The 27,665-nt window shown below is 41.9% G+C and overlaps 1 protein-coding gene across 1 annotated transcript in view; it reads right to left on the bottom strand.

Annotated features, from left to right (window-relative positions):
- The window catches only part of LOC139763309 (sodium/hydrogen exchanger 2-like), a 378,447-nt gene that overhangs the window by 209,462 nt on the left and 141,320 nt on the right, over window positions 1–27,665 (bottom strand). Inside the window, exons 10-11 of the mRNA XM_071689332.1 lie at window positions 4,778–4,960; window positions 2,089–2,335 (exon numbers count right to left, since the gene is read on the bottom strand). Coding sequence (XP_071545433.1) covers window positions 2,089–2,335; window positions 4,778–4,960 — 430 coding nt within the window. The remainder of the gene's footprint in view (window positions 1–2,088; window positions 2,336–4,777; window positions 4,961–27,665) is intronic.

The following is a 27,665-nucleotide window of genomic DNA, read 5'->3' on the forward strand; positions in this document are numbered from 1 at the left end:
GGAAAAGACACCTACCTGGGCCAGATGACTGCAATATGACAACCAGTGAAGGGCTAGCTCACTATGTAGCACTAGGCAGGTAGCCCCGGTAACACATCTCCCTGGTTGGAGGTTGCCTACCAACTAATGCCAACTAATATCAGAATAGCTTTCAAATACTGAGCAAGCTATTCATATCCTACTGAAGGCCAAATCTAGAATATGCTTCTCAGGTTTGGTCACCACACCTAGAGAAGCACAAAGAGCTTACAGCAATAGCCCAGAGAGAGGGGAAACAAATATGGCACCAGCATTAAGAGAATGAAGCTACAGAGAATGGCTGTAGGCTTTAAATTTACCTACCTTGGAAATACGCCCATTTTTGCCCTCCCAAATAACATTCTCTCTCTCTCTCTCTCTCTCCACACATACTTCAAAGCTCCCTCACCAACCATATGACTCGCACTGCCATGGTTCCATCTACTACCATGTCCACTCCTTGGTGTATAAAGCACTCCTATACATCCAAATTTCTCCATTCAAAGTCACACCCCAACTAACCTGTCCCCACACCCTGCTAAACCCAAAAACCTCAGTTTTGTTTACAATTACTCTCAATGTTCTCCATTTACATACTTCCCCAAACTTAGAAACCAACTTCTACAATTTCTCACTCAAATCTGCCATCAGTTTTGCATCATAATCAAACAACAAATGACTCATTCCCCAGATCCCCTTATCACCTACAAACTTAACCCTCTCTCCAAAACCTTTGCATTTACCTCCCTCACTGCCCCATCCAAAAGCACGTTAAACAACCATGCTGACATCACACATCCCTGCCACAAACAACCTTCACCTGGAATAGCTTGCCCTCCCTTCTAAACACTCGCATACATACCTTACACTGGTAATAAAAACTTTTCAATGCATCCATTTATTTGTAAAACCTTTCACAGGGCATCTCTATCAACCCCATCATAATCTTTTCCAGATCAATAAATGCTACATACAAATCTCTTTTGTTTCTCTAAGTATTTCTCATGTGTGTCTTTTGAAGTGAACACCTGATCCATACATCCTCTACCATCCCTGAAACCACACTGTCCCTGTCCCTCCCTAAGGTAATGCTCTGCACATGCCTTCATCCTCTCAATCACAATTCTTCCATACAACTTAGCAGGTATGCTTAAGAAACATATACCTTCATTGTTAAAAGAACTCCTTCATCCCCCTTGCCTTTATACAATGGCACTATACATATACTCTGCCAATCCTCAGGCACCTCACCATAATCCAAACATAAACTGAAAATCCAAGCTCACCAATCAGCAACACAGTGATTTCTGAGAGTCTTGGAGATAGGGGCAAGTGTGCAGTCTGTGTAGGATGGGAGGGCCTGGAAAGAGTCAGTTGTTTATTGACAAGACAGTACTGGTTGCAGATTTGAGTGAGAAACTGCAGAGGTTGCATGTGAAAAGAAGTTGAGAGTAAATGTGAATAAAAGTAAGGTTCTTAGGTTTAGTAGAATTGAAAGACAGTTAGTTGGGGTGTGACTTTGAAAGGAAAAAATTGTAGGAAGTGAGGTGTTTCTGATACCTGGGAGTGGGCATGGCAACAAATGGAACCATGGAAGCAGATGTGAGTCACAGGGTGGGTGAGAGGACAAGGGCTCTGGCAGTGCTGAAGAATGTGTGAAAAGAAAAAAAACAATACCTGGGAAGGCAAAAACGGTCATGTTTGAAGGTATAGGACTGCCAACAATATCAAATGAATGCAAGGAATGGGCTATAAATACAGGTGTCCAAAGGAGGGTGGATGTGTTGTAAATGAAATGTTCTAGGACAATATGGGGTGTGAAGTGATTTGACTAAGTATTAAAAAGGTAAGAGAGGAGTGGCATTAAAAAGTATAGTTGAAAAAGCTGAAGAGGGTGTGCTCAAATGGTCTGGATATATGGAGATAATGAGGGATGGGAGGTTGACAAAAAGGATATATGTGTAGTCCACCAATCTTTCCCTCTTGTTTTGGACTGACCCATTCTCATAGTACTCTATGAGGTTACCTACAGGACCACCTTTCCTTAAAATCATGCTGTCTCTCACTTACAAAATTTTACCAATGTAGAAAGTCATCCACTTGCTTTCAAATAATTCTTCCAGAACCTTACAAACAACTGAGAATGGTCTGTACTTCTGCACCTGTTCCCAATCTCCTTTCTTATCCAAAGGTATGAGATTTGCCCTTTTCCATACCATTAGCACTTTAACTCTCCCGAGTAATATCATGAACTGCAACTCAAGTGGTTCACCCAGCATATCTGCACACATCTTTAGCACATACAGTGAATTCTTTTCTGGACCATGAGCCTTGTATGGGTCATGTCCTTTTAATATTCTGTTAATTTCTTTTCTAGATATCTCTATAATTTTCAAAAATATTGGGGCTATAGTGTCTTTCTCTGGAAAAACACTTTTGAACTTGTTATTCATTTCATTGCATTTCCTTACATCATCCTCAATGGCTCTTCACTCTGAATCCCTTGGGCTAATTGGCTGCTCAGTAATCGACAACTGACTCCTGATGAATTTTTGAAAGTTTTGGATTTTCACCTGCCTTGTCCATAATATTCTCGTAAAGTTTTTTCTCTCTCTCCTCTCTTATCCTGCTATACTTGTTCCATACTCTCCAATACCTTGAAAATGCTGGCTGACTGGAGTGCTAATTACATCTTCATCCCTGCACATCTTGAAACTCCTTTGCTTTAAAACAAATTCTATCAAATAATTCCTTCTTTCTTACCTTTCCTTTTTTTATTTGAAGCTTGAAGTACCCATGCCTTTACTCTTCATCGTTAATTTCACTGAACCTATTACCACAATGCCTTGGTTTCCCTGCTACTAAATTCTGTTTCCCAATCAATGTTACCATTGAAATTATTGAGGTTTAAGTAGTTTCCATTTTTATCTCTTCCTTATTTCCTGCCATAACTCTATTTCAATGTTCTCTTTCACCACATAATCATACCTGAGCATTATATGATCACTTTCCTACTAGTGTATCATATCTAATATTTTCAATATCCATGCAGGTATGTGTGAAGATGAGATCTAGCAATAATCATGTAGCAGTCCCTCTCATCCTAGTATGCTCATTGACATGCTGGTACAGGGAATTTTCCTGAATACACTCTAAAAACTTTTTTACCCCTGACTCCCTATCACCAAAAAAATCCAAATTCCCCATCTAATTCTTTATAACTGAAATCCCCCATTATCAGTGTTTTACCTACTCTCAGAAGTGAAAGTTTTACTGCTTCATGTACCATGCTAATTGTTCTTTCATTGTCATCACTGTATATTTGTTCCAGATTGTTACTATCATTACTATTCCTATCATGAATTGTCCAAATAAGCCATCTTCCACTATTTCTTGAAACTTCAGGCTTTTTTCATTGACAGGGTTAAGTGACCAAAACTCATGCAACTCTTTTGGGACCACTTTACCTTCAAACTTACCCATCTTTGCCCAAACAGATAGATCTCTCCTGCCACACACTCCTCAATGCAACTAAGATCTTAGCCACCCATTCACTATTAAGTCCCTCCAAGATAACTAAAGCACTCCACTTCCTCCAGGTCCTCTCCATTCAAATTCACATTCAAACCATTCTGTCTTATCCTCCTTGTGCACTTCATCACCTCGCTTTTTTATATTCACTCTCAACTTCCTCTTTTAATACATTCTCCCATACTCTGTCACCAGATTCTGGTGTTTCTCCTTAGCATCTGCCACCATAGCCATGTCACCTAAAAAGAGTAACTGATTCACCTTCTATCATCCCCTCCTTAAGTCCAAATGCATTACAAATATATCAAGCAATCAGCTCAAAACTTACAAAAAGTCAAGTGTATTTAATAAACTGTTTATAAAGTATAACAGCTCCTAATTCACTCTAAGAAGACAAAGTAAGTCAGGAATAAGTCTGCATAGCTGTGTGAGGAAATGTGAAAATTTTTTCATCATTTATCATACTTGCTAACACAGCTATCTATCTGTCCATATACATCCCTAATGCTGGTTCCTTTTGGGAACTCCGTCAATGGGTGGCCTGGCAAATGAGTCTGTATAACTGGTAAACCCCAATGCCACTTCTTAGCCTTTAGTGCTTCATCCTCAGTAGGCTACCGGTAGAGGGCAACTCTAGCACAGTACTTTCAGACGCCCCCTACCTAATGTTCCTACTGACTCCTGGTATTTTATGCATTTAACTAATGTTTCTGCTTAATGTTCCAACCTTCTAATCCTACCTGATGCTCCCACCTAAAGTTCCAAACCTACTGCTTCTACCTAATGCTCCCATCTATTGTTCCAACCCAATACTTCTATCTTTTACTCTTACCATTTTGCCAAAAGTAGAGCAAGTGCATGGTGTTCAACACAGGAAAATCTAGTAATAAAGGAGTTGTGAGAATTAAGTGCTGCCAAGTGCTAATTGTAACAAGGATATACAGTATGTCTGTGGACAGAATGCCAACAGTCCACATGTGGATGAGGCTGAAAGAAAAGATAGTTACTTGGGTCAGAGGGGTACAACTTGACAGCCAACGAAGTGCTGGCTCACTATGCACCTGCCACTAACCCTCCCAATACTCAGGTGGCTACCTACCAAAAACTACCAACCAAAATACAATCATTTTGTTATAAGAGATATCTGTATTCACTATATACATAAGTATAAGACAATTAGTTACAGTAAAGAAAATATGAACTACAAAGTGAATCAAAAAACACTAACCTTTGACATATGATGTAAACTTAGTGATAAAAGCTGTGATACAGCCAAAGAAGATGCCAATTGTAATACCTCCAAGTACAACAACAACAAAGGCAGCAATAGCAAGAGCATAATGAACTACTTCAATATGCTTCATAGATATAAAAGCTTGCATTTTATTGTACACTACAACTGCCACACCATCTGCAAAGTGAATCACATAAGTTTTATATTTTCATCAAAGTCATACATTATGATTGATGGTAAACTAAAATCAATTATAGCAACTAAGGTAAAATTTTCACCTTAGATACCTAAACAAAAATAATCATATGAAAAAATAAGGTAACCCTCTCTGAAAACAGTTCTAATTTCTATTTCCCAAGTTTTCAAGTTTATTGATTTTTTTTTTTTTTTTTTTTTTTTGCTTTGTCGCTGTCCCCCGTGTTTGCGAGGTAGCGCAAGGAAACAGATGAAAGAAATGGCCCAATCCACCCCCATATACATGTATATACATACGTCTACACACGCAAATATACATACCTACACAGCTTTCCATGGTTTACCCCAGACGCTTCACATGCCCTGATTCAATCCACTGACAGCACGTCAACCCCGGTATACCACATCGATCCAATTCACTCTATTCCTTGCCCTCCTTTCACCCTCCTGCATGTTCAGGCCCCGATCACACAAAATATTTTTCACTCCATCTTTCCACCTCCAATTTGGTCTCCCACTTCTCCTCGTTCCCTCCACCTCCGACACATATATCCTCTTGGTTAATCTTTCCTCACTCATTCTCTCCATGTGCCCAAACCATTTCAAAACACCCTCTTCTGCTCTCTCAACCACGCTCTTTTTATTTCCACACATCTCTCTTACCCTTACGTTACTTACTCGATCAAACCACCTCACACCACACATTGTCCTCAAACATCTCATTTCCAGCACATCCATCCTCCTGCGCACAACTCTATCCATAGCCCACGCCTCGCAACCATACAACATTGTTGGAACCACTATTCCTTCAAACATACCCATTTTTGCTTTCCGAGATAATGTTCTCGACTTCCACACATTCTTCAAGGCTCCCAGAATTTTCGCCCCCTCCCCCACCCTATGATCCACTTCCGCTTCCATGGTTCCATCCTACATAAAACAAGAAAACTGAAATTTCCACATGTCCTTTATGAAAATTTAGAAAAACTTTTAAGAACCTAATAAGACTTCTGGGCAAGAATAATCTAGCTCAGATATCAACAGATACTCTTACATTCATTTCAGCTTTAAATGAACTTCTGGGGGAAAAAATGGAGCAAGTAATTTACCTATAATTGTTGGTCATCTACAGACAATATCTGGAAATGTCAGAATTCAATGACGAGGCAAGGCATGCTAATACATATATGCATAATCAATGATTAGACATGTATATGCCAACTGTGAGCACACCATCTAGCTTTAGTCACCTCTAAAGCAAATGGTGTCAGTTAGTCCGGCATTAATCATTAATGAGCAGTTGATCTTCCATGGGCAAACCACAACAAACAGCCTCCTAACTCTACCCTACAAGCCATCCTGTGTAATTTATTACACGAGTGTAAAATATTACACAGGATACAGAGTCATATGTTAATAAACACTCACTAATTGTGCCTATAAAGCTACCACTGAGATTTCTTGACAAATTTAATTTTAAGTTCTCCCTGTATGTTGTAAATACAAGTTTTCTCTTTTTATCCTACAGCCTAACTTACCAAATCAATTTGAAAAAGCAATGTAAAAAAAAGAAATGGTGAAACAACTATTTTTTCTATCACAGAAAAATCTGTTCATGCCAGGCAGAGTGCACAAACTAAAACCATGTGAGGGCTCACTACCTTACAGCGGTGGATTTTATCTCCTTATAGCTAAGAAACACAGGTTCAGTGACACTTTGGGGGTCCTCAGCAAGGATCTTAAAAGTGTAACTTGTGATCCTTTCTGGGACAAGAAAAACCAGGGGGACAGTTTGCATGATGGCGAACAACAATCACAAAATCTTCAGCAGTACTGTTACGTAAACTACAACCCTGCAGTTTACCCAAATACAAATTAAACCATACTGATAATCAGTACAAAGGCAAAGGGGATAAGAGTGAGTGCTCAAATTACAGAGGTATAAGTTTGTTGAGTATTCCTGGCAAATTATATGGGAGGGTATTGATTGAGAGGGTGAAGGCATGTACAGAGCATCAGATTGGGGAAGAGCAGTGTGGTTTCAGAGGTGGTAGAGGATGTGTGGATCAGGTCTTTGCTTTGAAGAATGTATGTGAGAAATACTTAGAAAAGCAAATGGATTTGTATGTAGCATTTATGGATCTGGAGAAGGCATATGATAGAGTTGATAGAGACGCTCTGTGGAAGGTATTAAGAATATATGGTGTGGGAGGAAAGTTGTTAGAAGCAGTGAAAAGTTTTTATCGAGGATGTAAGGCATGTGTACGTGTAGGAAGAGAGGAAAGTGATTGGTTCTCAGTGAATGTAGGTTTGCGGCAGGGGTGTGTGATGTCTCCATGGTTGTTTAATTTGTTTATGGATGGGGTTGTTAGGGAGGTGAATGCAAGAGTTTTGGAAAGAGGGGCAAGTATGAAGTCTGTTGGGGATGAGAGAGCTTGGGAAGTGAGTCAGTTGTTGTTCGCTGATGATACAGCACTGGTGGCTGATTCATGTGAGAAACTGCAGAAGCTGGTGACTGAGTTTGGTAAAGTGTGTGAAAGAAGAAAGTTAAGAGTAAATGTGAATAAGAGCAAGGTTATTAGGTACAGTAGGGTTGAGGGTCAATTCAATTGGGAGGTGAGTTTGAATGGAGAAAAACTGGAGGAAGTGAAGTGTTTTAGATATCTGGGAGTGGATCTGGCAGCGGATGGAACCATGGAAGCGGAAGTGGATCATAGGGTGGGGGAGGGGGCGAAAATTCTGGGAGCCTTGAAGAATGTGTGGAAGTCGAGAACATTATCTCGGAAAGCAAAAATGGGTATGTTTGAAGGAATAGTGGTTCCAACAATGTTGTATGGTTGCGAGGCGTGGACTATGGATAGAGTTGTGTGCAGGAGGATGGATGTGCTGGAAATGAGATGTTTGAGGACAATGTGTGGTGTGAGGTGGTTTGATCGAGTAAGTAACGTAAGGGTAAGAGAGATGTGTGGAAATAAAAAGAGCGTGGTTGAGAGAGCAGAAGAGGGTGTTTTGAAATGGTTTGGTCACATGGAGAGAATGAGTGAGGAAAGATTGACCAAGAGGATATATGTGTCGGAGGTGGAGGGAACGAGGAGAAGAGGGAGACCAAATTGGAGGTGGAAAGATGGAGTGAAAAAGATTTTGTGTGATCGGGGCCTGAACATGCAGGAGGGTGAAAGGAGGGCAAAGAATAGAGTGAATTGGAGCGATGTGGTATACCGGGGTTGACGTGCTGTCAGTGGATTGAATCAAGGCATGTGTATGGGGGTGGGTTGGGCCATTTCTTTCGTCTGTTTCCTTGCGCTACCTCGCAAACGCGGGAGACAGCGAAAAAAAAAAAAAAAAAAAAAGGGTCATATAAATGAAGCTAAGAGATTACTTAATGAAAGTGCTGTGTTGTGTGAGGTGGGTTGATTGTGTCAAGAATGACTATAAGAAAGAGATGTGGGACTAAACACAGTCTCACTTAGAGAGCTGATCAGGGTGTGCTGAACTGGTTTGGAAATATGGAAAGAATAAGCAAAGAAAGATAGAATAAGAGGATCCACAGGTCAGAATTGGATGGAGGAAGGGGAGGGGGAAGCTAGGAGATGGAAGGATGTAGTGAAGGGGGCTTGAACATTCAGAAGGGTGGAAGGATTGTGTGGGATAGAGTGAATTGGATATATTGGTATATTGGGGTGCAGCATGCCATCTGTGGGCTGAACTAGGGCATTTGAAGTGATCGAGGTGAACTAAGGATTGGTCTGTGGAGTTTTAATACATCAGACATGACAGCTAGAGAATGGATGTTTGCAAATGGAGCCATTGTTCCTTTGTTTGTTCTTGATTCTAGCTCACTAAGGTGGGAGAAGCAGTTAGATTTAGACAGAATACTGATCAGTATGAAATAAATTGAATCACAATTTCAAGTAGAAACCCTCCTGATTTTAGAATCAGCTTGTGTTTGAAATAAAAACTTGTCCCAACATAAAATTTACTACTTAAGTATACCTGCATCTCAGTACTGTCATTCCCTAACCATAGATCACACCCTCACTTTTTAAGTTTATTGATATCTATATTTATTATACTTTGTCACTGTCTCCCGTGTTAGTGAGGTAGCACAAGGAAACAGACGAAAAAAAGGACCAACCCACTCAAATACAAATGGACATACATATACATCCTCACACAGCTCATATACATACCTATACATCTCAACGTAAACATATATATACACACACACACATATACATATATACACATGACAGAAGGTCAAGAGAAAGGTGCAAGAGGTGAAAAAAAGGGCAAATGAGAGTTGGGGTGAGAGAGTATCATTAAATTTTAGGGAGAATAAAAAGATGTTCTGGAAGGAGGAAAATAAAGTGCGTAAGACAAGGGAGCAAATGGGAACTTCAGTGAAGGGCGCAAATGGGGAGGTGATAACAAGTAGTGGTGATGTGAGAAGGAGATGGAGTGAGTATTTTGAAGGTTTGTTGAATGTGTTTGATGATAGAGTGGCAGATATAGGGTGTTTTGGTCGAGGTGGTGTGCAAAGTGAGAGGGTTAGGGAAAATGATTTGGTAAACAGAGAAGAGGTAGTGAAAGCTTTGCGGAAGATGAAAGCCGGCAAGGCAGCAGGTTTGGATGGTATTGCAGTGGAATTTATAAAAAAAAGGGGGTGACTGTAATGTTGACTGGTTGGTAAGGTTATTTAATGTATGTATGACTCATGGTGAGGTGCCTGAGGATTGGCGGAATGCGTGCATAGTGCCATTGTACAAAGGCAAAGGGGATAAGAGTGAGTGCTCAAATTACAGAGGTATAAGTTTGTTGAGTATTCCTGGTAAATTATATGGGAGGGTATTGATTGAGAGGGTGAAGGCATGTACAGAGCATCAGATTGGGGAAGAGCAGTGTGGTTTCAGAAGTGGTAGAGGATGTGTGGATCAGGTGTTTGCTTTGAAGAATGTATGTGAGAAATACTTAGAAAAGCAAATGGATTTGTATGTAGCATTTATGGATCTGGAGAAGGCATATGATAGAGTTGATAGAGATGCTCTGTGGAAGGTATTAAGAATATATGGTGTGGGAGGCAAGTTGTTAGAAGCAGTGAAAAGTTTTTATCGAGGATGTAAGGCATGTGTACGTGTAGGAAGAGAGGAAAGTGATTGGTTCTCAGTGAATGTAGGTTTGCGGAAGGGGTGTGTGATGTCTCCATGGTTGTTTAATTTGTTTATGGATGGGGTTGTTAGGGAGGTAAATGCAAGAGTTTTGGAAAGAGGGGCAAGTATGAAGTCTGTTGGGGATGAGAGACCTTGGGAAGTGAGTCAGTTGTTGTTCGCTGATGATACAGCGCTGGTGGCTGATTCATGTGAGAAACTGCAGAAGCTGGTGACTGAGTTTGGTAAAGTGTGTGAAAGAAGAAAGTTAAGAGTAAATGTGAATAAGAGCAAGGTTATTAGGTACAGTAGGGTTGAGGGTCAAGTCAATTGGGAGGTGAGTTTGAATGGAGAAAAACTGGAGGAAGTGAAGTGTTTTAGATATCTGGGAGTGGATCTGGGAGCGGATGGAACCATGGAAGCGGAAGTGGATCATAGAGTGGGGGAGGGGGCGAAAATTCTGGGGGCCTTGAAGAATGTGTGGAAGTTGAGAACATTACCTCGGAAAGCAAAAATGGGTATGTTTGAAGGAATAGTGGTTCCAACAATGTTGTATGGTTGCGAGGCGTGGGCTATGGATAGAGTTGTGCGCAGGAGGATGGATGTGCTGGATATGAGATGTTTGAGGACAATGTGTGGTGTGAGGTGGTTCGATCGAGTGAGTAACGTAAGGGTAAGAGAGATGTGTGGAAAAAAAAAGAGCGTGGTTGAGAGAGCAGAAGAGGGTGTTTTGAAGTGGTTTGGGCACATGGAGAGGATGAGTGAGGAAAGATTGACCAAGAGGATATATGTGTCGGAGGTGGAGGGAGCAAGGAGAATAGGGAGACCAAATTGGAGGTGGAAAGATGGAGTGAAAAAGATTTTGTGTGATCGGGGCCTGAACATGCAGGAGGGTGAAAGGAGGGCAAGGAATAGAGTGAATTGGAGCGATGTGGTATACCGGGGTTGACGTGCTGTCAGTGGATTGAATCAAGGCATGTGAAGCGTCTGGGGTAAACTATGGAAAGCTGTGTAGGTATGTATATTTGCGTGTGTGGACGTATGTATATACATGTGTATGGGGGGGGGTTGGGCCATTTCTTTCGTCTGTTTCCTTGCGCTACCTCGCAAACGCGGGAGACAGCGACAAAGTAAAAAAAAAAAAAAAAAAAAAAAAAAAAAAAAAAAAAAAAAAAAACATAATTCAAAGTCTATCCTTATTCATTCCCGTCGTCACGAACCACACATGAAATAACATCCCCCTCCCCTGCATGTGCGCGAGATGGCGCTAGGAAAATACAACAAAGGCCCCATTCATTCACAGTCAGTCTCTAGCAGTTGTGTAATAATGCACTGAAACCACAGCTCCCTTTCCACATCCAGGCCCCACAGAACTTTCCATGGTTTACCACAGACGCTTCACTTGCCCTGGTTCAATCCATTGACAGCACGTTTACCCCAATATACCACATCGTTCCAATTCACTCTAATCCTTTCATGCCTTTCACCCTCCTGCATGTTCAGGCCCTGATCACTCAAAATCTTTTTCGCTCTATCTTTCCATCTCCAATTTTGTCTCCCACTTCTCCTCATTCCCTCTACCTCTGACACATATATCCTCTTGGTCAATCTTTCCTCACTCATTCTCTCCATGTGACCATACCACTTCAAAAAATCCTCTTCTGCTCTCTCTCAACCACGCTCTTTTTATTACCACACATCTCTCTTACCTTTTCATTACTTAATCGATCAAACCACCTCACACCATATATTGTCCTCAAACATCTCATTTCCAGCACATCCACCCTCCTCCGCACAACTCTATCTATAGCCCACACCTCACAACCATATAACATTGTTGGAACCACTATTCCTTCAAACATACCCATTTTTCCTTTCCAATATAACGTTCTCGACTTCCACACATTCTTCAAGGCTCCCAGAATTTTCGCCCCCTCCCCCACCCTATGATTCACTTCCACTTCCATGGATCCATCTGCTGCCAAATCCACTCCCAGATATCTAAAACACTTCACTTCCTCCAGTTTTTCTCCATTTAAACTTACCTTCCAATTGACTTGTCCCTCAACCCTACTGTACCTAATAACTTTGCTCTTATTCACATATACTCTCAGCTTTCTTCTTTCAAACACTTTACCAAACTCAGTCACCAGCTTCTGCAGTTTCTCACACGAATCAGCCACCAACACTGTATCATCAGAAAACAACAACTGACTCACTTTCCAAGCTCTCTCATCCATAACAGACTGTTTACCTGCCCCTCTTTCCAAAACTTTTGCATTTACCTCCCTAACAACCCCATCCATAAACAAATTAAATAACCATGGAGACATCACACACCCCTGCCACAAACCAACATTGACTGAAAACCAATCACTTTCCTCTCTTCCTACATGTACACATGCCTTACATCCTCGATAAAAACTTTTCACTGCTTCTAACAACTTGCCTCCCACACCATATATTCTTAATACCTTCCACAGAGCATCTCTATCAACTCTATCATATGCCTTCTCCAGATCCATAAATGCTACATACAAATCCATTTGCTTTTCTAAGTATTTCTCACATACATTCTTCAAAGCAAACACCTGATCCACACATCCTCTACCACTTCTGAAACCACACTGCTCTTCCCCATTCTAATGCTCTGTACATGACTTCACCCTCTCAATCAATACCCTCCCATATAATTTACCAGGAATACTCAACAAACTTATACCTCTGTAATTTGAGCACTCACTCTTATCCCCTTTGCCTTTATACAATAGCACTATGCAATTCTGCCAATCCTCAGGCACCTCACCATGAGTCATACATACATTAAATAATCTTACCAACCAGTCAACAATACAGTCACCCCATTTTTTAATAAATTCCACTGCAATACCATCCAAACTTGCTGCCTTGCCGGCTTTCATCTTCCGCAAAGCTTTTACTACCTCTTCTCTGTTTACCAAATCATTCTCACTAACCCTCTCACTTTGCACACCACCTCGACCAAAACAACCTATATCTGCCACTCTATCATCAAACACATTCAACAAACCTTGAAAATACTCACTCACTCCATCTCCTTCTCACATCACCACTACTTGTTATCACCTCCCCATTAGCCCCTTCACTGATGTTCCCATTTCTTCCCTTGTCTTACACACTTTATTTACCTCCTTCCAAAACATCCTTTCATTCTCCCTAAAATTTAATGATACTCTCTCACCCGAACTCTCAATTCCCCTCTTTTTCACCTCTTGCACCTTTCTCTTGACCTCCTGCCTCTTTCTTTTATACATCACCTTTCTCTTGACCTCCTGCCTCTTTCTTTTATACATCTCCCACTCATTTGCATTTTTCCCTGCAAAAATTGTCCAAATGCCTCTCTCTTCTCTTTCACTGATAATCTTACTTCTTCATCCCACCACTCACTACCCTTTCTAATCAACCCACCTCCCATGCCTCTCAGGCCACAAGCATCTTTTGCGGAAACCATCACTGCTTCCCTAAATACATCCCATTCCTCCTCCACTCCCCTTACCTCCTTTCTTCTCACGGTTTTCCATTCTGAACTCAGTCTCTCCTGGTACTTTCTCACACAAGTCTCCTTCCCAAACTCACTTACTCTCACCACTCTCTTCACCACAACATTCTCTCTTCCTTTCTGAAAACCACTACGAATCTTCACTTTCGCCTCCACAAGATAATGATCAGACATCCCTCCAGTTGCACCTCTCAGCACATTAACATCCAAAAGTCTCTCTTTCGCGCACCTGTCAATTAACACGTAATCCAATAACGCTCTCTGGCCATCTCTCCTACTTACATATGTATACTTATGTATATCTCGCCTTTTAAACCAGGTATTCCCAATCACCAGTTCCTTTTTCAGCACATAAATCTATAAGCTCTTCACCATTTCCATTTACAACACTGAACACTCCATGTATACCAATTATTCCCTCAACTGCTACATTACTCACCTTTGCATTCAAATCACCCATCACTATAACCCGGTCTTGTGCATCAAAACCACTAACACACTCATTCAGCTGCTCCCAAAACGCTTGCCTCTGGTTATCTTTCTTCTCATGTCCAGGTGCATATGCACCAATAATCACCCATCTCTCTCCATCAACTTTCAGTTTTACCCATATCAATCTAAAATTTACTTTCTTACACTCTATCATATAATCCCACAACTCCTGTTTCAGGAGTAGTGCTACTCCTTCCCTTGCTCTTGTCCTCTCACTAACCCCTGACTTTACTCCAGAGACATTCCCAAACAACTCTTCCCATTTACCCTTGAGCTTCGTTTCACTCAGAGCCAAAACATCGAGGTTCCTTTCCTCAAACATACTATCTATCTCTCCTTTTTTCTCATCTTGTTTAACTCCACACACATTTAGACACCCCATTCTGAGCCTTCGAGGAAGATGAGCACTCCCCGCATGACTCCTTCTTCTGTTTCCCCTTTTAGAAAATTAAAATACAAGGAGGGGAGGGTTTCTGGCGTCCCGCTCCTGTTCCCTTTAGTCGCCTTCTACGACAAGTGAGGAATGTGTGGGAAGTATTCTTTCTCCCCTATCCCCAGGATATATATACATTGAGAGGGTGAAGGCATGTACAGAGCATCAGATTGGGGAAGAGCAGTGTGGTTTCAGAAGTGGTAGAGGATGTGTGGATCAGGTGTTTGCTTTGAAGAATGTATGTGAGAAATACTTAGAAAAGCAAATGGATTTGTATGTAGCATTTATGGATCTGGAGAAGGCATATGATAGAGTTGATAGAGATGCTCTGTGGAAGGTATTAAGAATATATGGTGTGGGAGGCAAGTTGTTAGAAGCAGTGAAAAGTTTTTATCGAGGATGTAAGGCATGTGTACGTGTAGGAAGAGAGGAAAGTGATTGGTTCTCAGTGAATGTAGGTTTGCGGCAGGGGTGTGTGATGTCTCCATGGTTGTTTAATTTGTTTATGGGTGGGGTTGTTAGGGAGGTGAATGCAAGACTTTTGGAAAGAGGGGCAAGTATGAAGTCTGTTGTGGATGAGAGAGCTTGGGAAGTGAGTCAATTGTTGTTCGCTGAAGATACAGCGCTGGTGGCTGATTCATGTGAGAAACTGTAGAAGCTGGTGACTGAGTTTGGTAAAGTGTGTGAAAGAAGAAAATTAAGAGTAAATGTGAATAGGTGCAAGGTTATTAGGTACAGTAGGGTTGAGGGTCAAGTCAATTGGGAGGTAAGTTTGAATGGAGAAAAACTGGAGGAAGTAAAGTGTTTTAGATATCTGGGAGTGGATCTGGCAGCGGATGGAACCATGGAAGCGGAAGTGGATCATAGGGTGGGGGAGGGGGCGAAAAACCTGGGAGCCTTGAAGAATATGTGGAAGTTGAGAACATTATCTCGGAAAGCAAAAATGGGTATGTTTGAAGGAATAGTGGTTCCAACAATTTTTTATGGTTACGAGGCATGGGCTATGGATAGAGTTGTGCGCAGGAGGATGGATGTGCTGGAAATGAGATGTTTGAGGACAATGTGTGGTGTGAGGTGGTTTGATCGAGTAAGTAACGTAAGGGTAAGAGAGATGTGTAGAAATTAAAGGAGCGTGGTTGAGAGAGCAGAAGAGGGTGTTTTGAAATGGTTTGGGCACGTGGAGAGAATGAGTGAGGAAAGATTGACCAAGAGGATATATGTGTCGGAGGTGGAGGGAACGAGGAGAAGTGGGAGACCAAATTGGAGGTGGAAAGATGGAGTGAAAAAGATTTTGTGAGATCGGGGCCTGAACATGCAGGAGGGTGAAAGGAGGGCAAGGAATAGAGTGAATTGGATCGATGTGGTATACTGAGGATGACGTGCTGTCAGTGGATTGAATCAGGGCATGTGAAGCGTCTGGGGTAAACCATGGAAAGCTGTGTAGGTATGTATATTTGCGTGTGTGGACGTATGTATATACATGTGTATGGGGGTGGCTTGGGCCATTTCTTTCGTCTGTTTGTTTGCGCTACCTCGCAAACGCGGGAAACAGCGACAAAGCAAAAAAAATTATATATATATATATATATATATATATATATATATATATATATTTTTTCTTTTCTTTCATACTATTCGCCATTTACCGCATTAGCGAGGTAGCGTTAAGAACAGATGACTGGGCCTTAGAGGGAATATCCTCACCTGGCCCCCTTCTCTGTTCCTTCTTTGGAAAATTAAAAAAAAAGACGAGAGGGGAGGATTTCCAGCCACCCGCTCCCTCCCCTTTTAGTCGCCTTCTACGACACGCAGGGAATACGTGGGAAGTATTCTTTCTCCCCTATCCCCAGGGATATATATATATATATATATATATATATATATATATATATATATATATATATATATATATTTTTTTTTTTTTATACTTTGTCGCTGTCTCCCGCGTTTGCGAGGTAGCGCAAGGAAACAGACGAAAGAAATGGCCCAACCCCCCCCACCATACACATGTCTATACATACGTCCACACACGCAAATATACATACCTACACAGCTTTCCATGGTTTACCCTAGACGCTTCACATGCCTTGATTCAACCCACTGACAGCACGTCACCCCCGGTATACCACATCGCTCCAATTCACTCTATTCCTTGCCCTCCTTTCACCCTCCTGCATGTTCAGGCCCCGATCACACAAAATCTTTTTCACTCCATCTTTCCACCTCCAATTTGGTCTCCCTCTTCTCCTCGTTCCCTCCACCTCCAACATATATATCCTCTTGGCCAATCTTTCCTCACTCATTCTCTCCATGCGCCCAAACCATTTCAAAACACACTCTTCTGCTCTTTCAACCACGCTCTTTTTATTTCCACACATCTCTCTTACCCTTACGTTACTCACTCGATCAAACCACCTCACACCACACATTGTCCTCAAACATCTCATTTCCAGCACATCCATCCTCCTGCACACAACTCTATCCATAGCCCACGCCTCGCAACCATACAACATTGTTGGAACCACTATTCCTTCAAACATACCCATTTTTGCTTTCCGAGATAATGTTCTCGACTTCCACACATTCTTCAAGGCTCCCAGAATTTTCGCCCCCTCCCCCACCCTATGATCCACCTCCGCTTCCATGGTTCCATCCGCTGCCAGATCCACTCCCAGATATCTAAAACACTTCACTTCCCCCAGTTTTTCTCCATTCGAACTCACCTCCCAATTGACTTGACCCTCAACCCTACTGTACCTAATAACCTTGCTCTTATTCACATTTACTCTTAACTTTCTTCTTTCACACACTTTACCAAACTCAGTCACCAGCTTCTGCAGTTTCTCACATGAATCAGCCACCAGCGCTGTATCATCAGCGAACAACAACTGACTCACTTCCCAAGCTCTCTCATCCCCAACAGACTTCATACTTGCCCCTCTTTCCAAAACTCTTGCATTCACCTCCCTAACAACCCCATCCATAAACAAATTAAACAACCATGGAGACATCACACACCCCTGCCGCAAACCTACATTCACTGAGAACCAATCACTTTCCTCTCTTCCTACACGTACACATGGAAAGCTGTGTAAGTATGTATATTTGCAGGTGTGGACATATGTATATACATGTGTATGGCGGTGGGTTGGGCCATTTCTTTCATCTGTTTCCTTGCGCTACCTCGCAAACGTGGGAGACAGCGACAAAACAAAAAAAAAAAAAAAAAAAAATATATATATATATATTCTTTTTTTTTTTTTTTTATACTTTGTCGCTGTCTCCCGCGTTTGCGAGGTAGCGCAAGGAAACAGACGAAAGAAATGGCCCAACCCCCCCCCCATACACATGTACATACACACGTCCACACACGCAAATATACATACCTACACAGCTTTCCATGGTTTACCCCAGACGCTTCACATGCCTTGATTCACTCCACTGACAGCACGTCAACCCCTGTATACCACATCGCTCCAATTCACTCTATTCCTTGCCCTCCTTACACCCTCCTGCATGTTCAGGCCCCGATCACACAAAATATTTTTCACTCCATCTTTCCACCTCCAATTTGGTCTCCCTCTTCTCCTCGTTCCCTCCACCTCCGACACATATATCCTCTTGGTCAATCTTTCCTCACTCATTCTCTCCATGTGACCAAACCATTTCAAAACACCCTCTTCTGCTCTCTCAACCACGCTCTTTTTATTTCCACACATCTCTCTTACCCTTACGTTACTTACTCGATCAAACCACCTCACACCACACATTGTCCTCAAACATCTCATTTCCAGCACATCCATCCTCCTGCGCACAACTCTATCCATAGCCCACGCCTCGCAACCATACAACATTGTTGGAACCACTATTCCTTCAAACATACCCATTTTTGCTTTCCGAGATACTGTTCTCGACTTCCACACATTTTTCAAGGCTCCCAAAATTTTCGCCCCCTCCCCCACCCTATGATCCACTTCCGCTTCCATGGTTCCATCCGCTGACAGATCCACTCCCAGATATCTAAAACACTTCACTTCCTCCAGTTTTTCTCCATTCAAACTCACCTCCCAATTGACTTGACCCTCAACCCTACTGTACCTAATAACCTTGCTCTTATTCACATTTACTCTTAACTTTCTTCTTCCACACACTTTACCAAACTCAGTCACCAGCTTCTGCAGTTTCTCACATGAATCAGCCACCAGCGCTGTATCATCAGCGAACAACAACTGACTCACTTCCCAAGCTCTCTCATCCCCAACAGACTTCATACTTGCCCCTCTTTCCAAAACTCTTGCATTTACCTCCCTAACAACCCCATCCATAAACAAATTAAACAACCATGGAGACATCACACACCCCTGCCGCAAACCTACATTCACTGAGAACCAATCACTTTCCTCTCTTCCTACACGTACACATGCCTTACATCCTCGATAAAAACTTTTCACTGCTTCTAACAACTTGCCTCCCACACCATATATTCTTAATACCTTCCACAGAGCATCTCTATCAACTCTATCATATGCCTTCTCCAGATCCATAAATGCTACATACAAATCCATTTGCTTTTCTAAGTATTTCTCACATACATTCTTCAAAGCAAACACCTGATCCACACATCCTCTACCACTTCTGAAACCGCACTGCTCTTCCCCAATCTGATGCTCTGTACATGCCTTCACCCTCTCAATCAATACCCTCCCATATAATTTACCAGGAATACTCAACAAACTTATACCTCTGTAATTTGAGCACTCACTCTTATCCCCTTTGCCTTTGTACAATGGCACTATGCACGCATTCCGCCAATCCTCAGGCACCTCACCATGAGTCATACATACATTAAATAACCTTACCAACCAGTCAACAATACAGTCACCCCCTTTTTTAATAAATTCCACTGCAATACCATCCAAACCTGCTGCCTTGCCGGCTTTCATCTTCCGCAAAGCTTTTACTACCTCTTCTCTGTTTACCAAATCATTTTCCCTAACCCTCTCACTTTGCACACCACCTCGACCAAAACACCCTATATCTGCCACTCTGTCATCAGACACATTCAACAAACCTTCAAAATACTCATTCCATCTCCTTCTCACATCACCACTACTTGTTATCACCTCCCCATTTACGCCCTTCACTGAAGTTCCCATTTGCTCCCTTGTCTTACGCACCCTATTTACCTCCTTCCAGAACATCTTTTTATTCTCCCTAAAATTTACTGATAGTCTCTCACCCCAACTCTCATTTGCCCTTTTTTTCACCTCTTGCACCTTTCTCTTGACCTCCTGTCTCTTTCTTTTATACTTCTCCCACTCAATTGCATTTTTTCCCTGCAAAAATCGTCCAAATGCCTCTCTCTTCTCTTTCACTAATACTCTTACTTCTTCATCCCACCACTCACTACCCTTTCTAAACAGCCCACCTCCCACTCTTCTCATGCCACAAGCATCTTTTGCGCAATCCATCACTGATTCCCTAAATACATCCCATTCCTCCCCCACTCCCCTTACTTCCATTGTTCTCACCTTTTTCCATTCTGTACACAGTCTCTCCTGGTACTTCCCCACACAGGTCTCCTTCCCAAGCTCACTTACTCTCACCACCTTCTTCACCGCAACATTCACTCCTCTTTTCTGAAAACCCATACTAATCTTCACCTTAGCCTCCACAAGATAATGATCAGACATCCCTCCAGTTGCACCTCTCAGCACATTAACATCCAAAAGTCTCTCTTTCGCACGCCTGTCAAATAACACGTAATCCAATAACGCTCTCTGGCCATCTCTCCTACTTACATAAGTATACTTATGTATATCTCGCTTTTTAAACCAGGTATTCCCAATCATCAGTCCTTTTTCAGCACATAAATCTACAAGCTCTTCACCATTTCCATTTACAACACTGAACACCCCATGCATACCAATTATTCCCTCAACTGCCACATTACTCACCTTTGCATTCAAATCACCCATCACTATAACCCGGTCTCGTGCATCAAAACCGCTAACACACTCATTCAGCTGCTCCCAAAACACTTGCCTCTCATGATCTTTCTTCTCATGCCCAGGTGCATATGCACCAATAATCACCCACCTCTCTCCATCAACTTTCAATTTTACCCATATTAATCGAGAATTTACTTTCTTACATTCTATCACATACTCCCACAACTCCTGTTTCAGGAGTATTGCTACTCCTTCCCTTGCTCTTGTCCTCTCACTAACCCCTGACTTCACTCCCCAGACATTTCCAAACCACTCTTCCCCTTTACCCTTGAGCTTCGTTTCACTCAGAGCCAAAACATCCAGGTTCCTTTCCTCAAACATACTACCTATCTCTCCTTTTTTCACATCTTGGTTACATCCACACACATTTAGGCACCCCACTCTGAGCCTTCGAGGAGGATGATCACTCCCCGCGTGACTCCTTCTTCTGTTTCCCATTTTAGAAAGTTAATACAAGGAGGGGAGGATTTCCGGCCCCCCCGCTCCCGTCCCCTCTAGTCGCTTTCTACGACATATATATATATATATTTATATATATATATATATATATATATATATATATATATATATATATATATATATATATATATATATATATATATTATATTTATTTATTTATTATACTTTGTCGCTGTCTCCCGCGTTTGCGAGGTAGCGCAAGGAAACAGACGAAAGAAATGGCCCAACCCCCCCCCCATACACATGTATATACATACGTCCACACACGCAAATATACATTCCTACACATCTTTCCATGGTTTACCCCAGATGCTTCACATGCCTTGATTCAATCCACTGACAACACATCAACCCCGGTATACCACATCGCTCCAATTCACTCTATTCCTTGCCCTCCTTTCACCCTCCTGCATGTTCAGGCCCCGATCACACAAAATCTTTTTCACTCCATCTTTCCACCTCCAATTTGGTCTCCCTCTTCTCCTCGTTCCCTCCACCTCCGACACATATATCCTCTTGGTCAATCTTTCCTCACTCATTCTCTCCATGTGCCCAAACCACTTCAAAACACCCTCTTCTGCTCTCTCAACCATGCTCTTTTTATTTCCACACATCTCTCTTACCCTTACGTTACTCACTCGATCAAACCACCTCACACCACACATTGTCCTCAAACATCTCATTTCCAGCACATCCATCCTCCTACGCAAAACTCTATCCATAGCCCACGCCTCACAACCATACAACATTGTTGGAACCACTATTCCTTCAAACATACCCATTTTTGCTTTCCGAGATAATGTTCTCGACTTCCACACATTCTTCAAGGCCCCCAGAATTTTCGCCCCCTCCCCCACCCTATGATCCACTTCCGCTTCCATGGTTCCATCCGCTGCCAGATCCACTCCCAGATATCTAAAACACTTCACTTCCTCCAGTTTTTCTCCATTCAAACTCACCTCCCAATTGACTTGACCCTCAACCCTACTGTACCTAATAACCTTGCTCTTATTCACATTTACTCTTAACTTTCTTCTTCCACACACTTTACCAAACTCAGTCACCAGCTTCTGCAGTTTCTCACATGAATCAGCCACCAGCGCTGTATCATCAGCGAACAACAACTGACTCACTTCCCAAGCTCTCTCATCCCCAACAGACTTCATACTTGCCCCTCTTTCCAAAACTCTTGCATTTACCTCCCTAACAACCCCATCCATAAACAAATTAAACAACCATGGAGACATCACACACCCCTGCCGCAAACCTACATTCACTGAGAACCAATCACTTTCCTCTCTTCCTACACGTACACATGCCTTACATCCTCGATAAAAACTTTTCACTGCTTCTAACAACTTTCCTCCTACACCATATATTCTTAATACCTTCCACAGAGCATCTCTATCAACTCTATCATATGCCTTCTCAAGATCCATAAATGCTACATACAAATCCATTTCCTTTTCTATATATATATATATATATATATATATATATATATATATATATATATATATATATATATATATATATAAATATATATATATATATATATTGAGTATTCCTGGTAAATTATATGGGAGGGTATTGATTGAGAGGGTGAAGGCATGTACAGAGCATCAGATTGGGGAAGAGCAGTGTGGTTTCACAAGTGGTAGAGGATGTGTGGTGTTTGCTTTGAAGAATGAATGTGAGAAATACTTAGAAAAGCAAATGGATTTGTATGTCCCATTTATGGATCTGGAGAATGCATATGATAGAGCTGATAGAGATGCTTTGTGGAAGGTATTAAGAATATATGGTGTGGGAGGCAAGTTGTTAGAAGCAGTGAAAAGTTTTTATCGAGGATGTAAGGCATGTGTACGTGTAGGAAGAGAGGAAAGTGATTGGTTCTCAGTGAATGAAGGTTTGTGGCAGGGGTGTGTGATGTCTCCATGGTTGTTTAATTTGTTTATGGATGGGGTTGTTGGGGAGGTGAATGCAAGACTTTTGGAAAGAGGGGCATGTATGAAGTCTGTTGTGGATGAGAGAGCTTGGGAAGTGAGTCAGTTGTTGTTCGCTGATGATACAGCGCTGGTGGCTGATTCATGTGAGAAACTGCAGAAGCTGGTGACTGAGTTTGGTAAAGTGTGTGAAAGAAGAAAGTTAAGAGTAAATGTGAATAAGAGCAAGGTTATTAGGTACAGTAGGGTTGAGGTTCAAGTCAATTGGGAGGTGAGTTTGAATGGAGAAAAACTGGAGGAAGTGAAGTGTTTTAGATATCTGGGAGTGGATCTGGCAGCGGATGGAACCATGGAAGCGGAAGTGGATCATAGGGTGGGGGAGGGGGCAAAAATTTTGGGAGCCTTGAAGAATGTGTGGAAGTCAAGAACATTATCTCGGAAAGCAAAAATAGGTATGTTTGAAGGAATAGTGGTTCCAACAATGTTGTATGGTTGCGAGGCGTGGGCTATGGATAGAGTTGTGTGCATGAGGATGGATGTGCTGGAAATGAGATGTTTTGAGGACAATGTGTGGTGTGAGGTGGTTTGATCGAGTGAGTAACGTAAGGGTAAGAGAGATGTGTGGAAATAAAAAGAGCATGGTTGAGAGAGCAGAAGAGGGTATTTTGAAAGGGTTTGGGCACATGGAGAGAATGAGTGAGGAAAGATTGACCAAGAGGATATATGTGTCGGAGGTGGAGGGAACGAGGAGAAGTGGGAGACCAAATTGGAGGTGGAAAGATGGAGTGAAAAAGATTTTGTGTGATCGGGGCCTGAACATGCAGGAGGGTGAAAAGAGGGCAAGGAATAGAGTGAATTGGAGCGATGTGGTATACCGGGGTTGACATGCTGTCAGTGGATTGAATCAAGGCATGTGAAGAGTCTGGGGTAAACCATGGAAAGATGTGTAGGTATGTATATTTGCGTGTGTGGACGTATGTATATACATGTGTATGGGGGTGGGTTGGGCCATTTCTTTCGTCTGTTTCCTTGCGCTACCTCGCAAAAGCGGGAAACAGCGACAAAGCACAAAAAAAATATATATATATATATATATATATATATATATATATATATATATATTTGTTGAGTATTCCTGGTAAATTATATGGGAGGGTATTGATTGAGAGGGTGAAGGCATGTACAGAGCATCAGATTGGGGAAGAGCAGTGTGGTTTCAGAAGTGGTAGACGATGTGTGGATCAGGTGTTTGCTTTGAAGAATGTATGTGAGAAATACTTAGAAAAGCAAATGGATTTGTATGTAGCATTTATGGATCTAGAGAAGGCATATGATAGAGTTGATAGAGATGCTCTGTGGAAGGTATTAAGAATATATGGTGTGGGAGGAAAGTTGTTAGAAGCAGTGAAAAGTTTTTATCGAGGATGTAAGGCATGTGTACGTGTAGGAAGAGAGGAAAGTGATTGGTTCTCAGTAAATGTAGGTTTGCGGCAGGGGTGTGTGATGTCTCCATGGTTGTTTAATTTGTTTATGGATGGGGTTGTTAGGGAGGTAAATGCAAGAGTTTTGGAAAGAGGGGCAAGTATGAAGTCTGTTGGGGATGAGAGAGCTTGGGAAGTGAGTCAGTTGTTGTTCGCTGATGATACAGCGCTGGTGGCTGATTCATGTGAGAAACTGCAGAAGCTGGTGACTGAGTTTGGTAAAGTGTGTGAAAGAAGAAAGTTAAGAGTAAATGTGAATAAGAGCACGGTTATTAGGTACAGTAGGGTTGAGGGTCAAGTCAATTGGGAGGTGAGTTTGAATGGAGAAAAACTGGAGGAAGTGAAGTGTTTTAGATATCTGGGAGTGGATCTGTCAGCGGATGGAACCATGGAAGCGGAAGTGGATCATAGGGTGGGGGAGGGGGCGAAATTTCTGTGGGCCTTGAAGAATGTGTGGAAGTCGAGAACATTATCTCGGAAAGCAAAAATGGGTATGTTTGAAGGAATAGTGGTTCCAACAATGTTGTATGGTTGCGAGGCGTGGGCTATGGATAGAGTTGTGCGCAGGAGGATGGATGTGCTGGAAATGAGATGTTTGAGGACAATGTGTGGTGTGAGGTGGTTTGATCGAGTGAGTAACGTAAGGGTAAGAGAGATGTGTGGAAATAAAAAGAGCGTGGTTGAGAGAGCAGAGAGGGTGTTTTGAAATGGTTTGGGCACATGGAGAGAATGAGTGAGGAGAGATTGACCAAGAGGATATATGTGTCGGAGGTGGAGGGAACGAGGAGAAGAGGGAGACCAAATTGGAGGTGGAAAGATGGAGTGAAAAAGATTTTGTGTGATCGGGGCCTGAACATGCAGGAGGGTGAAAGGAGGGCAAGAAATAGAGTGAATTGGAGTCATGTGGTATACAGGGGTTGACGTGCTGTCAGTGGATTGAAGCAAGGCATGTGAAGCGTCTGGGGTAAACCATGGAAAGCTGTGTAGGTATGTATATTTGCGTGTGTGGACGTGTGTATGTACATGTGTATGGGGGGGGGTTGGGCCATTTCTTTCGTCTGTTTCCTTGCGCTACCTCGCAAACGCGGGAGACAGCGACAAAGTATAAAAAAAAAAAAAAAAAAAAAAAAAAAAAAAAAAAAAAAACCTTGTCCCCCATTTCTGTCAGAGGTAACGTCACACTTAACATTTTAGTACTCTGTCATCTCTCCTCTGACCTTGAATACCATATGCAGACATCTGGGCATAAAATTGGCAAGGTTCCTGAAGTATTCTAGCTCCACATTTTGGGTCCATAGGGTCTTGATCTGAATGATGCAAAGTACTGATGAGGTGTAAAGGAAGCAACTGTCTCATCATGCACTCTGATTGTCCAGTGCACCTAGAAATTTCATGTGTAACCACATTTCCTTGCCTTCAGGCAAGAATGTGGTCTTTCTCCTGCTTAGAAAGGTAAAAGCACAAGTAGAAGAAATAAGCTCCGAGAAAGAAATTTCAAGAATGAAGAGGCAACCATGAAGAGTAAGGAAAGAACATCCTTCCCTCGAGTTAGAGTGAGGCAGGTTGCTGGTGAACACGCGGTTAAAAACACTAGTTTCAGGGACTAAATGTAACTGATTTCACCATGAGAGTGTCATATGCTTGTACTCAATAATAAAACTTAGCCACATACTTTTGAAAATATAATTATGGTCAGACAATGCTTTTTTGCAGATGCTGTATTGATTTTTTTGTATTCGTTCTCAGTTTCAGTGATGTAGCACCAGGGACAGACAAAGAAAAGGCCTCATTCCATCATATGTACTACTAGTTGTCGTGTGCAATACACAGAAACCACGGATGTCTATCCACAACCAAGCCCCACAGACTTTTCCATCGTTTAACCTGGCTGCTTCATATACCTTAGTTTAATCCAATGACAGCATGTCTTACCCTCTATACAACATTATTTCAATTCACACTCTCCTGTGCATGCCTTTCACCATCCTGCATGTTCAGGGCCTGATCATTAGAAAAAAAAATTCACTCCATCCTTCCATTTCCAGTTTGGTCTACCCCTTCTTTTCCCCTTCATTTCTCCTCATTCATCCAGTCCATTTGTTCAAACCATTTCAGCATACCCTTTTTACCTCTTTCAACCATACTCTTCTCGTTATGACACCTCTCTCTTACACATATATTACCACTCAATCAAACCACCTCACACCACATACTGTCCTCAACCATTTCATTTCCAAGACATCCACCCTTCACAGCATATTCTCATCTGTAGCCTATACTTTCAAACATATCCACTTTTGCTCAACTAGACATCACTTGCTTTCCTCACATTCCTCAGTGCACCCACAACCTTTGCCCTCTCACCCAATCTATGACTCATCTCCACTGAGATGGTTCCATTCGCTGCCATGCCTACTTCCAAGTATCTTAAACCAATATCCCAAAATTTTCTCCATACTTGCACATCAACTAACCTCTCCCTTTGCACTGTTAAACCTAATAACCTTGCTTTTATTCAAATTTACACTCAACTTCCTCCTTTCACACACACTCCTAAAATCAGACACCAACTTCCGCAGTTTCTCACGTAAACCTACCAACAGTGCTGTGTCACCAGCAAGCAAAAACTGACTTACTTCCCAGGCCCCCACTAACCCCCTCCCCCCCCCAAACATACTCCATACTTGTCCCTGTTTTCAAGACCCTTTTACTGCAGCCAGACTGCAGATAATATACACAGGGACAAGATATGAGTATTGTAAAGTAAGGAGAAGAGGAGCAGCCTCTAGAGAGATCTTGAAAAAAGCACTGTATATAAAGCAAAAGACAATCCAAAACTTTTACACAAGTTCATCAGGAGCAAACTTTTTGTGCATCTACCTTTCTAACCACCCTATTCATACACAAATGTAAAGCCATGGTAAAATCACACAGCCCTGCTGTTCTTTCAAAGAATTTGTGTTTTTGTTCTCCCAATCTTCTTCCATGTGAATGATATCCCCAATTATCAGTACTTTACCATCTCATAGGAAGGGATGCTTTGTTGCTCCTTTCGCCACCCATATTGTTCCTTCATTATTTTCTATATACACCTGTTTCGAATTGTTACAATTCTTTGGATAATTGTATGTTCTAAGTATTATCATACACTTCCTACCAACAGTAATCTTTCCTATTATGCAC

The sequence above is a fragment of the Panulirus ornatus genome, chromosome 46 (genome assembly GCF_036320965.1).
Source record: "Panulirus ornatus isolate Po-2019 chromosome 46, ASM3632096v1, whole genome shotgun sequence".
In the NCBI taxonomy this organism is placed as follows: domain Eukaryota; kingdom Metazoa; phylum Arthropoda; class Malacostraca; order Decapoda; family Palinuridae; genus Panulirus; species Panulirus ornatus.